This window comes from Nyctibius grandis, chromosome 1, assembly GCF_013368605.1.
Source record: "Nyctibius grandis isolate bNycGra1 chromosome 1, bNycGra1.pri, whole genome shotgun sequence".
Taxonomy (NCBI): domain Eukaryota; kingdom Metazoa; phylum Chordata; class Aves; order Nyctibiiformes; family Nyctibiidae; genus Nyctibius; species Nyctibius grandis.
The window spans coordinates 66,599,344-66,613,964 of record NC_090658.1 but is presented as its reverse complement, the minus strand read 5'-3'; the positions used below and the strand labels follow the sequence as shown (position 1 = coordinate 66,613,964).

General features: G+C 50.2%; 1 protein-coding gene and 1 long non-coding RNA gene across 3 annotated transcripts; one reads left to right on the top strand and one right to left on the bottom strand.

The window, feature by feature from the left end:
• The first annotated feature begins 1,890 nt into the window (after positions 1–1,890).
• Positions 1,891–4,051, top strand: TCF21 (transcription factor 21). The gene is made up of 2 exons (XM_068412171.1): positions 1,891–2,340; positions 3,962–4,051. Exons 1-2 carry the CDS (start codon positions 1,891–1,893, stop codon positions 4,049–4,051), a joined length of 540 nt encoding a protein of 179 aa, XP_068268272.1.
• An 8,463-nt stretch (positions 4,052–12,514) lies between these two features.
• On the bottom strand, positions 12,515–14,554 carry LOC137671673 (uncharacterized). Of its 2 annotated transcripts, none has more exons than XR_011049435.1 (3): positions 14,499–14,554; positions 13,704–13,800; positions 12,515–12,921 (listed from the first exon to the last, which is right to left on the bottom strand). It is a non-coding gene; the product is annotated as an uncharacterized lncRNA (long non-coding RNA). The 2 variants fall into 2 exon arrangements; XR_011049436.1 differs by having other exon boundaries at positions 12,515–12,918.
• Positions 14,555–14,621: the final 67 nt, after the last annotated feature.

Here is a 14,621-nt window from a genome sequence, read left to right as displayed (position 1 = left end):
GGTTTAAAGTTTAGATCTGCCCTTTTTCTTCTGGCTGACATGAGACACAGAACCAAGATGTATCAAGAGATAGGAAAGACTTCCTTGCTAGTTACCAAAATGACCCTCTGCCTCCTACTGAAACTGTAATGTGCAGACTGTACGTAGTGCTTGACAGACATATCAGTTTGGCCCTCCGCAATTTTTGTTTCTTTGGTTTTTTTTAGTGCATGCAGAAAACCCGATGTGATGCTCACACAGATCAGTAAGAGACCTTTCTACGGCTCCAGTGACATTGGATTGACTTTGAAGCTACTGTGTGCCATGGTGACATCTCAGGCTGTACATTTTTGTCCAGAGCTAGTTCATGCTTCACTGGCCTCTTTGGGCTCCACATGTGGGTTTAGAATAAGATTTTACAGGGAGACGAAGAAGAGCTAGGCCAAGGTTAACTGCTTTTAAAAGCCTGCTCTGCAGAGACTGAATAGATGTGCATAAAGATCGTAACTGCAGGGTACGTCTGCTCATTCACACAACACAGCAACCCGCTCATTCACACTAGTGGTAAAACGACTGGGGATGTTTGGCTTCAGTGGTTACAGAGTACAGCCTGATGCCCTCACTCCCACCGCTCCCACAGAAGGGGCCTTATCTTGCCTCGTTGTTCAGGCAAAGCTCCCTGACTTTTGAGCATGCACGAATCAGCAGACAAAGCGCTCCACGGGTACAGCAGAACGAAACACTGCCATCTGCTCCACAACAACACGCTGAGAAAAGGGGGTTTTCCTGTGCGTTCTCTACCACCCAACAACCCCCCTCCCTTTTCCTTCATTCCCATCTGCAGCCATGCTGACCCTCCCCGGCGGCGCGGTGCTCTCCCCGGAGGAGCCGCGCTCAGCTCGGCAGGGCTCCGCGGAGCTCCGGGATCTCGGCCGCCTGGCACACCTGCAGACCGGGCAGCCTCCAGGATGCTTAAAACTGGCGGGACTCAAAGAGTGAGAGGGGACCAGGGCTTGTCAGAGGTCACCCAGGAAGGCTGGAAGAAGTCAGATCCTCCTGCCCCCAGCCCCTGGGCTGTAACTGCGAGGTCCACGCTGCCGGCCGGGCGGCAGAGCGCTCTTTTCCTGGAATACACTCGTAGCTGGACAGGATGCGTTCGCAAATATAATCATCCACAAATCTCCCCCAGATTAGGTTACAGGACAGCGTTTCGACGGCACGCATTACAAAGCTCCCTGGAAGGCTTGGCTGGTGGATCTGCTGCTCACTCTCTGCTCATGACCCATTTTGGCTTTCATCAAGAATCATGACATGAGCTGCCTGGGTCATCTAGGAGGCAGGGAGGAGGAGAGCAACCCTGGGCTGGAAAGGGAAGTGGGGAAGGAGAAGAGGAGGAGGAAGGGGGAGGATAGAAAGACAGAGTGGAGGGAGAGAGAGAGAGAGCGAGTTGCTTAGCTCCAGTTGTGAAGATTTGAATCCCAGTTCCGAGCTCTCGGCAAAGGCTTGCTGGGATACCTCATTCCCAGTCCTGTGCAAAGGTCTGTGATTGGGGATGTGGTGTGCTCAGCGGGCAGGGCCCCTCCCCTGGGCTGGATCCGCCTCTCTTATCCCCCAGATAAATTACTAGTGTCCTCACTAAATTCCTCAGCTTTCTCTCTCTCTCTCTCTCCCCCCCTCTCTCACACACACTCACTCCCTCCCTCAAACACGGGCAAAGCGGGGTTGGGGGGCGGGAGGGCGGGGATCCTCTCTGGACTGGTATTGCGCCTTAGTGCTGGTGGGGGGGAGAGAAGGGGAGGAATATACTGGTGCCCCTTCTCTCCTCCGCCGCCTTGAAATAGATTTGAGGAGCTGCCCTTCCTCCCCCCTTCCCTCCCCCCTTCCCGCTGGTCCTTTGGCATCTTCCAGACCATGTCCACTGGGTCCCTCAGTGATGTGGAAGATCTGCAGGAGGTGGAGATGCTGGAGTGCGATGGCCTGAAAATGGATACTAACAAAGAGTTTGGGGCGTCCACCGAGAGCAACGAGGAGGGATCCAATGGCGAGAATGGCTCCCCTCAGAAGGGGAGAGGGGCCTCGGGCAAGAGGAAAAAAGCTCCCCCCAAGAAGAGCCCTTTAAATGGAGTGAGCCAGGAGGGAAAGCAGGTCCAGAGAAACGCTGCCAACGCCAGGGAGAGGGCAAGGATGAGGGTCCTTAGCAAAGCTTTCTCCAGGCTTAAGACCACCCTGCCCTGGGTGCCCCCAGACACCAAGCTTTCCAAACTGGACACCTTGAGGTTGGCCTCCAGCTACATCGCTCACCTGAGGCAGATCCTGGCCAATGATAAGTATGAAAACGGCTACATCCACCCAGTCAACCTGGTAAGTCAGGGCCCGCCAGGGCCAGGCACTCTGTGTGCATGTGCATGGGGAGAGGCAGGCGCGGAGCTGGGATGCGGCATGTGCAGGCAGAAACCATCGCTGTTTCTCACAGAGAGTCTGGTGCCAGTGGGGTGGCAAGGAGTACTGTGTGAGGGGACAGGCTCCCAGCTGCCCTCCTGCCCTGTGCCCCGAGAGCTGAGCGTCCCGGGCCCCATCCGCTGCTCCTGGAAAACCCTTCCAGGGGACAGGCAGGGGCCATGCTGGCCACAGATAGGCAGGGAAAGGCTTTACTGCCCCAGAAATGCCTGAGAAACCTCAGCAGGTTGATGGCAGCTTCCTACCTCGCAAGCGGGTGGGTATAGGAATCTGGGTAGAGAAAGGTATGTTTTAGGAAGGACCCAAGCCAAGGACCCAGGATTTATTCTTATCCCTCCTCTCTATCCTAACACTTCCTGCCATAACAATCCTCAAGCCCCAGCATTCTAAAGACAGAGCTCTCTGGGCTCTGCACTCATCCGCTTGGATTTTACTGGGTCCAGGACATTTCTCCTGTCTGCGTAAACAGGCAAAGGAGAAATTAAATACCAGTGTTTACTCCCCAAGGGGGCTGTCTGCCCCAGGTACACTCCGCAAAGCCTCCCTGGGCTGCACGACATCCCTCCTGTTGCTCCCACCACCCACAGAAAGTTTTCCCCGGCAGCCTGGGGTCTCCCTGCCATCCCCGGCCACCAGAAACACCCAGTTTCCAGCTCTAAAAATATGTGCAACTGATGCAAACCGGCGGTGGGCGAGAGTCGCCTGGGCTCTTCTTAGACAGCCAGCCTTCACGTTGCCCGCGTGTGCGGACCCCGCCAGATGAAGCAATGGCAGAAGGTATCTGGGGACGTTTCAATGCCTTTTGAGCTCTGGACTCTGCGGGAAAGTACATTACCCGCTGTGTCAGCTGATAAGGGCCTGGAGGAGTTGGTTTTCCTTTTGCTAAAACCAAAATCCTCATCACAACAACATGGGAAAAAAATAACGTAAAACAAAACCAACAGCCAGTCGAGATGTAACACACCCCCCCGCCCTCGCACAGAAGCACACCGAAACTTGCCCCCCGAGCCGCGGGAGGCCAGGGAGGGCGGCCAGGGGCGGCGGGGTGCCTCCTGCGCCCGGGCAGCGCGGCGGCGGGGCGTGAAGCGGCTCCCGCGGGGAAAAGCCCCCACGCCGGCCACGGGCAAACGCGGGGGGCGGCGCGGCGGCGGGGTGCCCGCGGCGGCTGTGCCGGGGCTACGCGGATGTGCCGGAGCCGGCGCGGCTCCCTCTTACCCCCCTGCCTCCCTCCGGCCGCAGACTAGACGGGCTCCGCCGCCCTGGGGACGCCCGGGGGGAGCGCGCCGTGGCTGGGAGGCGAAACGGCATCAGCCGCTGGCGAAAAGCGGAAGGGTTGTCGCGGAAGCCGGCGGCGACTGCCCCGGCCCGAGCCCTGCTGAGCGCTGCCAGAAGCGGGCCGAGGCGGTGGCTGGCGGGCTCGGTCCCCGGGGCGCTCCCGAGCCGGACCCGCTGGCGAAATGAGCGTTGCGATGTGCATGTTTCCGTGTGTAACCCCCTTCCCACCCGTGTCTTTTCCTGGCTACAGACTTGGCCTTTTATGGTAGCCGGCAAACCCGAGAGTGAGCTGAAAGAAGTGGTGAACACAAACCGCTTGTGCGGCCCGACGGCATCCTGAGCCCCGGCGGCCGGGCCCGCAGCGTCCCGGCGCGGCCGGGCAGCGGGCGGCGGGGCGGGCACGGACATGCCGCGGCCCCGCCGCTACCCCGGGCCCCGGGCAGAGCCACGGGGAGAGCCACTCTCCCGGCGCGGAGGAGACCAAATGTACGCTAGCAAAGACTCCACCCCGAGAGATCCCGACTCTATTTAACTTTATTAAATGCGTGTACAGGCGAGTGTCCTGCAACAACAGCCTTGCTGGTTCAAGCGCTACTAGAGAAAAGACAGAGATCAAACAAAACCTACCACGCGTGTATCTTTTGTCTGAGACCTGTGAAATATGTAGATGCCTAGAAAAACTGACTTTGACAGTCATCTCTATGAAGTAATTCACCCTAAAGATATATATTTTCTTCAAGCAGGTTTTGCTCTATTTCTGTGAATAAACCTTCCTTTCCACTGAACGCAGAGCGGTGTAATGTTCGTTTCCGACTCCCGGGCTCGGCGGGGGAAGGACCGCTCCGCGGACCGGCCGCGCTGGGAACCGGCCTCCGCCCCGGGCCGCGGGAGGGCTGCGTCCCCGGAGCTCCAGATCTGGAGCGAATCCCAGGGGGAGGGGGTGGCTGGGTCCGCAGCCCGTCCTCGCCGCGGGAGTCCGGCGCGGCCCCGCTGCCCGGCGCCCGGGCGCTGCGGGAGCCGCTCCGCGGGGACGGGAGCGGTTATCTACTGATGAAGTGCAGTCGGACGAAGGCTCCCCCTCTCGCCCCCGTCCTCGGTGTCGGGAGTTTTTAACTTAAACATCTCCCCTCTAACGATCAGCGCGCCCGCGGAGGATGAGGCTGAGCTAGCGAGGAGCGCGGGGCGCTGCCCCTGCACCGGCAGCGGCCGCCGGCAGCTGATGCGCCAGATCCCACCGCGCTGTTTAATGTTTCAGGGTTATGACCGCACTGTTTACAAGACGTCTTCGGTTATTTATACTGTTATTATTAGAAGAGGGGCTTTAAATTTCCGCTTCACTTGCTCTTTCAATCCCGTCCCTCGGTTCCGTTTAGATACCTGGGTACTTTCTGGAGGAAAACAGGAGAGGGGCAACGCCCTGCCCGGGGGCTGCAGGACCGCCCCGGGACCGGGGAGGCATTGCGGGCGCCCCCCGGGCCAAATCCTCCGTCCCGGCCGGGCTGCAGGGACCGGGGAGCGGTCACAGGCAGCGCGGGGGCCACGGACCCTCCCGGCGGCCGCCTTCCCCCGGCACCCCCGCAGGCGGGCGCTGAGCCGCCCCGGGCAGCCGTGCGCGCTGGGTTATGTTTCTTCTCATGCCCCCCCTTCTCCCTCAGATAACGGTGTGAAGTAGCGCATCCTCCAGGCGACCCAAAGTCACCAGTCGGGTTCACGCGTGGGCTAGGTTTAATTAGAGCGGCTCGCTGTGAGCCGAGGGCTGTGCAAACATCTCGGCCCTCGCTACGGAAAAGGCCAGGGCCTGCTCTATCGTCCTAATGGTTTAGATGGGGAGGGCTATTTAATTTCACTTTTTCACAGCTTTATCTGCATCCTGCACAATTAAAAGCAGACCTCCTCGCCTGGCCTCACCGTGAGCGACTTCACTGCTGTGAGCGGGGCTGCGCCGGTTGACACCCGCAGTTACACACGCAGGCTTCACTGACCTTACGGCTAAACACAACACCCTGAACAGACAGAGCTCTTGCTGGAGAGATGAGCATCTCTGGTAAGCACAGCAGAAAGGGCCACACGCAGGGGGAAATTCGGTGGGAATTGATGTTCTTAAAGGGAGACAGAATGGAGCCCTCCGACCTTAAGCTAAGTGCAAATGACTGATACAGCAAATGCACAAATACCTTTTTAACCACTGAATTTACCCACTGAACTGAAATTAACCATTGGATTTAACCACTCAAAATCTCGACTTAAATCCATACTAACTAATGCCTGCTCTAGACTCACAGCAAGGTGCTGTTTTCCTTCTAGAAAGCAGAAATTGATAGGCATCTGGGATGTGCATAGAATTAAGAGTTAAATTCAGAATTTTCTCACACATTCTTCTTTGCCACCCTGCTTTGCAATGCTTGCTAACTGCACTCAGCATCTTTCCCACCCTTTTGAGCTAGGCATGTTCACTCTTCATCTGCCACCTGAAACATAGTATGGAGAAAGGGAGAAATGCAATAGTCCCCCATGAAATGTGAAGAACACAACCATAACTATGTGCCAAAAGCTGCAATGTAAGCAGAACAGCAAGAGGAGGCTGTAGGCACCGTTAGTTCTCATGCTGCTGTCCCCTTTATCTAGCAGTCTAGATTGCAAGCCTCTTGGGGACTAAGATATTGCTTACACATCCTCCACCTTCCTCAGTTCTTGCCTCTGAGCAGCAGTTCAGCAACAAGGAAAAAGGCAAAAAGCAACAAGCAATAAGCAAAAGCAACCTGGAATACGCAGAAAGGTAAATAACGGCTTTACTCTGACTGTAAAACAATTAGTGGCTTTATCTCCATTTTGAAGACCACGAATGTATTTTCAGAGGCATTATTAGGCTGGGAACCCTTGGTCTACTGACTTGTGTAAGGGCACAGCCCAGACAGTACTGGCAGTTGGCTTCAACAGCCCAAGTTTCTTAGATGAATTAAGAGTCCTACCGTGTATCTCAGGAGAACAATAAGTGAAATCATTCTTCCCCGCTGCTGAGTGCAATTTTACAGTAAAATATTTGCAAACAGAAAATGTATGTTTAGTCTGACTAAAGCAGTTGATGATTTTGAAAGGAACTCGCAAATGTGCTACAGGAAAACAGGAACTGTTTTAAATATTGATGTCAATGATTTAAAGAAAATATTTTATTTGCTTTCTTGCTTTTCTGTACAAAGTGATGCATTTTAATATTTACTGAAATATACCCCTTCTCCATGTGGAAACAAAGCTGACTTGATTTATCTTTCTGCATCTACATGGATGTAGATGCAGCTGCGTGAGTGTCTGTATACATTCCCTCCTAATAATGTTTGAACTCATTGCCTGATTTCAACCGCATTTGACAGAGGTCTCAGGAATAACTAAATTGCTACTTTTTTTTTTTTTTTTTGGTGAGAACAGGCAGCTGAGTAGAAAAAAGAAAAAATCTTTAAATTCTGCAACTATAGGAAAGGTTTCAACATGAACTCGGCCCTTATCAGATATGAGAGCATACAGAGTAGAGCGCCAGCTGTAGATGAAGCTGCAAACGCTGCTTCAATCACAGGATAAAAGTTCACAGAAAACCTGCTTATGGACCTATGTGTTTTAAGAGAAGAACTCTCTAAAAATAGTTTAGTGCCATCTGATTTTAGTATTATTATTCTTTTTTTTTTTTTTTTCTGGAAGGAAGCACAGTTCCACCCAACTACTTCACGACCATTTTTTAGTTCAGCTAGAGACTAGAAAAATCCTCTATTCGCAGAGCTGCACTCAGTGCTCGGGCTCCTGGGTTTGGTGCTCATGTTGTACTGCGTACCAGCAGTTTTCACAGTCCATATGGTCTTTAGGAGTAAGCATTTTTCTATCCCTGACAGAAAATACATTTTAGGTTTATCTTATCCTCTCGCTGGGATGGAAATCTGCCAGCTTGAAACATGAGCATAGCAAGAAAGCCACAGTGCCTTGCTGTCCTGGGCACTGACTGGAGCAGCGAGGCCATGGTGATGGTCATGCCCCCAAGCTGCAAGGTGCACAGGGAGAACATATGCTAGATAGCTTATTCTTTACAGTGCCTCCAAGGTTGAAATTCCCAACTCACTTATGAAATTAAAAGACACAAAAAATCTATGTGGTTTCTTCTGTAGGGAAGCTGGTTTGAATCCCAAATATAATGACACGATCACAAGAACAGCTTGGTTTGAGGCATTTGTATTGGTAATCCCACAGTCGTGTCTGCCTGGAAAAAACATGCTTCCCTGGAAATTAATTGCATATATTTTTCAAAGGGTAATCTTTCCAGCAACCCCATGGTCATTGCCATTCATTACTATTATTTGTAGTAAAAAAAAATATGCAAAAGACATTAGCTAATTGCAGGTAATAAGCTGTTTAAAAGACAACAAAACTCACATATATCTGGTGTACAAGTGGAAGGTATAATCTAATAAAAGTGCAGGGTATTCCTAATTTCTGTCTGGGTATCTGAACGTAGATTATCGCTCCCATTCTCCCAAAAGGACAGGTTTTCAAAAGAAATTTCAACGACATTGAAATTAAATTCAGTTTCAATGAAACTGAAATTTGTGGCACCAAACAACAGAGCATTCTGTAATTTCCACGTATATACACACCTAGAAATTCCTCCGTACAGAACCTCTCCCAACAGCCAGCTATTCCGAACTGTCCCTGTTCCTTGCTAGCTGTGTATCACTATTCCTGTACTAAGGCTGTGCTGCCAAATGCAGACCCGCAGGGTAAGTACAACTTTGTGCTCACTACTCAGCCGTGGACGGCTTCATGCTCTACAGCCCAGCATGCTTTATGGATGGGAAGTGGCACAACCAGTAATAATGGCTTTTTTGTCTGTAGTGCTGCAAAGCTACTGATGTGTTATGGCCTGGCGAATTTCTGCAACCCTGAGAAGTTGTCATAGGTCTGACCTAAAACTTATGTTCCAGGAGAGATGGGAAAACACACATGTGTTACCTTTGCAAGGACTGCTGTCAGCAGACTCCAAACCCAGCAAAGTTCTGCAAGTAACTGATTTTTCTTCCGTTCACTTCAGACACTGGTGTATCTGAGCTAGCTGTATAAAAATGACTTTGAGTAGACCTCGGCATGCAGTCATCGCATTTCCCAACTGCGGCGTGGATGTACCCTAGGGTCACAACAGTCCTGGGATGACGCATTTTCTTGCCTTAGGGGTTTGCCCTTAAACTGAAACTTGTAAACAGATGAAATGCGTTTTCAAGCTGATGCGCGTGCGCGCACACAGCTACATCGTCCTCGCATGGGGAGTGGGGAGATCCAAACCTCCTTGCAAGGAAGAAAAAAGATCATAACAAAAACAGGAGAATAAAAACCAATTCAAACTTTTCCTTCATTTTAAATTCTACGAGGCCATTTTCCTTAACCAAGGAGGAAAAAAACCAACTGTTATTTACATCCCAGGCTCTTATATAAACTATAAGACCATATCCAACTGTAAATATGGATTATCTACACACTCGAGTTTTCTTTTGGTTGTTTACATGCTGTTTAAGAAACGGGGATCAGAAACACTAGGGAAAAAAAAAGGGAAGGGTACAGCTACACAGTCAGGAGACAAGAGGAAGGGCGGAAAAAGGCATAGAATAATCCCTCTTCCTCTGACACTACTGCTCAGTCCTTGTGAAAGGACAGGCTGGAGAAGGGAGGAACAATCAGCAGTTCCACCACAGCCCTGTGGAGCCAGACCACCGGGGAGATGGAAACCGGGAGGCTGAGAGCTGCAGCTGCCTTCTCTGGGAGGAACATCTGCGAAATCCTGGGCGGCAGCAGCAGTGGAGGAGGAGCGGGCACAGGCAGCGAGCGTTCCCAGGGATGTGCTCACACAGATAACTGTCCCACTGGATGGCTTCCCAGGCTGCTGCAGCAGCACATCCCTCCCCCGTCAGGGGTGAGGCAAAGACCATCGTGTGTGTGCACAAGCAATCTAAGCATCAGTGCGGCCTCTTGCTTCAACATCCTGTTTCTTGTGATGCTTTTTGATGGCCGAGCTGACCAGAACAGGAACAGTTCTTCCTCTCTGGTAACACGTTATTTTGTTCTTATGCAGGGACTTTTATACCGCTGGCACTTCAGAGTCAGAGCAGAAATTAAACAAAAGACGGCAATTACCTTGGAGCATTCGCCATCACCTCATGACCAAACGTTTTTCTATAGGAGGTTGCTATCATTATACAGAGGGGAAGAAAAAGAGGTGCAGAGTTGACAGGTGACTGGCTGAAGGTTCACACATAAGCTTGGTATAGGCTTAGGATGACAGCTCTTCTGGTGCACAAACTTCCAAGCTGTTCTCCTAGGCAGGCTGAAATCACTAGGCGTCTTTGCTCTTTGAATTCAGTATAAAGATAGGAATGAGAAGGGCATAGGGAAGGATCCTCTCTCTCAGGCTCTACATCTATATCTATATCTATATCTATATCTATATCTATATCTATATCTACCTATATCTAATCTATATCTATATCTATATCATCATCTATACCTGCTAATACAGATAAAACAGGCTATGGACCATTCTCCATCCCCGACAGCCAGTGTGTGGCCGAGGTCTCATCCACACACACCTGCATTTTATTCCACCCTCAACAAAGTGTGAGAACAGTCCCAAGCAGATGCTGTTCCCAAACCATGCTTGGACACTTCCTGGTAGGAAGTTAGACAGGCCAAAGGCATGCCAAGGACACTGCTAATAACCAAGCACTATGAAAAATAAGCCTTGGCCCTGTTTTATTTATCAGTGTCGCTGCAGCCTTAGAAGCTAGAGCAATAAAGGTACTTGATGCCTTTGTCTCATGCCACCCTTGTGCTCTTCTCACTTGTTTTCTAGATCAACCTGCTATCTTCTTTTATGGGCCAAAAATTCTTAGTGGGTACCCTCTTTGCTATTTGTATATCATAACTAATATATTAAGACTAGAAGTCACTAGAAGCAAGAGGCCAAGTTCAAGAACAAACATAACATGAGATTTAAACATTGTATCCTAAATTATGACATTGAAAACCCCTGTTCATTTGTTGCTCAACTCTACTAAGCTCTGCAGTACCTTTTCTGCCTGAGTTGTGAGTTCCCTAATGCCAAAATTTGACATATGCCTCAGAGTATCTCTTTCTCGCCATTGCCAAGCAAGTCCATGTTAATGGTATCTGTATTTATTTTTTTTATATAAATACAAATATATAAAATAATATATACTATAAAATTAAGCAGAATGTTTGAATATTGTGGAGCTGGTTGAAGTACCACTTATGGCAGGGAGGTAACAGTTTAATAGTGCTGGCATGAGTTATCGTACTGTCCATCATCAGGGAAGTGTGAGTAGGCACATTTGAGTTTACAGTTTCACTTGATAAACTAAGCCCTGGAGCGAAGGATTCCCTCCCTGAGTGATCTCCTGCCACAGGGTTAAGCTCATTCCCTGCTGGCTGCCAGCCTGGGAGATGTTTCATAATTAACCTGCAGTATCATACGCATGTAGCTGATGACCGTTCCACAAAACGTCATTTCTACGGAATGTGCAAGATACAGGTTGCTCCTAGCTACCTCCTCTTCGAACACAAGTACTTCAATATGGTCTTCTACACAGAGCCCGCAGTACTTAAGACGCAGCTCTATAAAACTCTTCATCTAGCCTTCACTGTGGGCTGCCTCAAGGGGCTGTCCATCTTTCTTCTCCCTCCCCCCCTCCACTTTCCCACAGTCTGCCTTGTGCTGGATCTTATCTGACTGAAAATTAATCCTGCAAAAATGCAAAAATCCAGAAAACCAAGCATTTGCTTCAGTTTGATGAGTTTGTTTTTTTTTTTTCACAGAAACCTGCAGTTAGATCTGAATAACAACATCATGAAATTGCATCTTAATTCACTCTCACTGCTGTAGTTACAGAACAAAAGTGTGTGCAGTGTCCTAAAGTCCGGTTATCCTTATTTTTACTGCGCTAGTACTGATGGTCCCAGGCAGCCCACAAGTCTACCCTGCAGAATGTCCAAGCACAGGAAACAGCCTCCCACCATCTTTGTCTCTTTACTTCCCAAACAAGGGACTGAGAAACAAAGGCACAGGAAAATTAAATCACATAGTAAGGAAGTGACGGTGTCGGAAATGGCCTCTGTGTCTTCCCTGTTTGATGTCAGTACAGCATCTGTGAAGTGAGAACATGCAATACGAAGACGCAGATGTGGACACAGTTCCTGAAGGTGGGAAGTCCTTAGCATCTCAAGTCATACTGGTGGAGGAAGCCACGGAGCCAAGTTAGAGTTGCACAGGGGCATGGACACCAGGAGGGGGAGAACATAAGGACAGAATAACCAGGTTTGTAACTATACATGTGTGGAATAAAATTGCAGGCACAACTGATAAACTTAGATGACAAATTATGTAGGTGCTCAGTCACCTTATTTGCATGCCATGTTAATGTGATCATAATTACTTGCATACATTTGCACATTTTGCAAATATATATTTAAAGATGCAATCTTCAGAACACATCTCAGTCTAAACGGGAAAAGCTCAGGTTGACAAAGCAGCCAAAACTTTGAAATGGTAAGGATTCATCTCTTTATCAGTAAAAAAAAATTTCTTAACGTCCAGTGATGACTGCACATTGCTGTGGAACACCTGATAGAAAAAGTTATATCCTGAAAAGAGCAAGGATGTGGAGACAGACAATGTATGTGTATTTGCTAGAAGATATTTTGTGTCAAATTTATGTAAACGTTTATAAGTATGCTAAAAAAAACAGAAGCTCAGTCAGAATTCAAGCAAAAACAGGTTTTGTAAAGCTTTTCTTTATAAGTTGCCTATGCGATCAGCAATTCAGAAAAAAAAATCAGCATCTGTTGTGATACAACTGTATAGAACCTTGAAATAACTGTCAGGGAGAAGACATCGTAACAGTTAGCACATTAGCAGTGTTAATCGTAATGACTCAGAGCCTTTAGGCTGAAGCACATAAAGAATTAAAACAGCCTTAAGGCACTCCATAACAAAGCAGGAGATCCCGTGCAGAGTTACTGAGCTGTGGTAAGGGCTGCTCTAAATTCAGAATCCCGGTTTCCAAAAGCTCGCCTCGCTCGACCATCTTCACCTCGATGGGGTGGATCCCTTTCTGTGCGAAGCCGCGGGGTGGCAGCGCTGCCGCGCACTGCTGCGCAGCCAGCCTGCTGACAGGGAAACAGAACCGGCGTCAACGAGCAATGCCGTCACTAGTGTACTCGCAGCTGATCTGAACTGAGAACCCAAAATAATTATTCTTGACAAGTGAACCTAGTAATGCATTTCAAGGATTAAACTGAATCTAGCAGAGGAAAGCATCGCAACTCGGAAGACTTCAAAATTTAAATTTCATGCTGTTCCCTCTCTCTTATCAAAGCTATTCTGCTATCACTTCAGACATGGAAAGTACGTAATTACAGAACCTCAATTTCAAAAAACTGTCAATCCGGAATAATTTGCACCACACACATATGTATACTTTTAATGTAAATACTGATATGTCTTTATAAACCTAAAGTTGACCTGACAACTTTATTTCATCCTTCATTCTGGGTGCTGGGTCCTGCAGGCACATTTGTTCCTGGGTTCCCAAGAGAAGCACAACAAACAGCTCTTCCAAGAGAAAAAGTAAGTAAGGCTGAAAGGCAGTTCATCACAGGCTCTGCTCCCTACAGACAGCATAGGTGAGACAGTGCCAAATTTGGAGGACTGTCCTGGACGGAAAGAACCAGTTCCATCCCAGCCATCCACACTGTGTCCTCGTGTCTCCTTCTGTCTCTGCTCAAAGCATGCACCATGTGCCCACTTTGCAATGATTAAACAAGCTGCATATTGGACAAGTGCAAAGCAGCAGTCTTACTTCAGACATTTTAACATTAAAACCACAAGAAAATGCTGAAAGCCACACAGTCCTCAGGGCACCTGGGAATATTTGAGGCTTCTCAGTCACCTGCTTATGCCTTTGTTTCACTTGGGGTCAGTAGTCTGCTCACACACCAAGGCACCACAGTTCACTGCTGAGGACTATCCTTTCAGTACCAGTGTTGCTTTAAATTAAAAAAAAATTCTTTAAAGCATTTGTAAGACAAGAGGCAGTGACCAGAATCCTGCTGCAGTGCAACATGCATGTATACAGCAGCAGTAGTGGCAGCATGTCGTTGCTGTGAGTCGTAACTCATGATTGCTGGATTGTGTCAAGAGCACCCCTGACCACTCGGTGCACAGCAAGCCAAAGAGGTCTGAGGGCGAGCAGGAACGCAGGTAAGAGACATGAGCGTTCACACCGTCTGATCCGGAAACTGGATCAGATCTGCCGTCGGTTTGCTGGCAGAGGTGCTACCCCGGACGATGGGCTTGGGGTCAAGCCTGCATCAGTCGGCCAGAAGCCGTGTACCACGGGCCCCGCGGCACCAGGCGTGGAGGCAGCGGCTTCCAGGGTGGCCACAGCCAGCCCTCCCGCTGCACAGCCGGAAATAAATTCACCAGAACAACTGCCCGCCTGCTGCGCGGCCTCCGCAGCTCCCCAGGGAATTCGGGAGCAACGCGCCTGCTCACGGGCGCTGCACGACAGGCTGAGGTAAAGCTGAGGGTAAAGCCTCGCTGCACCCGGCCTAGGGCGCTGACCCAGCGCCAAAATACAACAGGCGGCGGGCACTAGCGGCCCCAGCGCCGGCGACCGAGCGCTGCCGCGGTAACTGCCCGCGCAGGCCGCAGCGGGGCCGCCCACAGCCGCCCGCCTGCCTACCTCGCCCCGGGCGGTGCCGCCGCCCTCAGCCCGCCGCGCCTCAGGGGGCGGCAGACGAAAGCGGAAGTACGCTGCTAGCGCGGCCCCCCCCTTCCTCCCCTCCCGCCGCCGTGACTTCCGGCG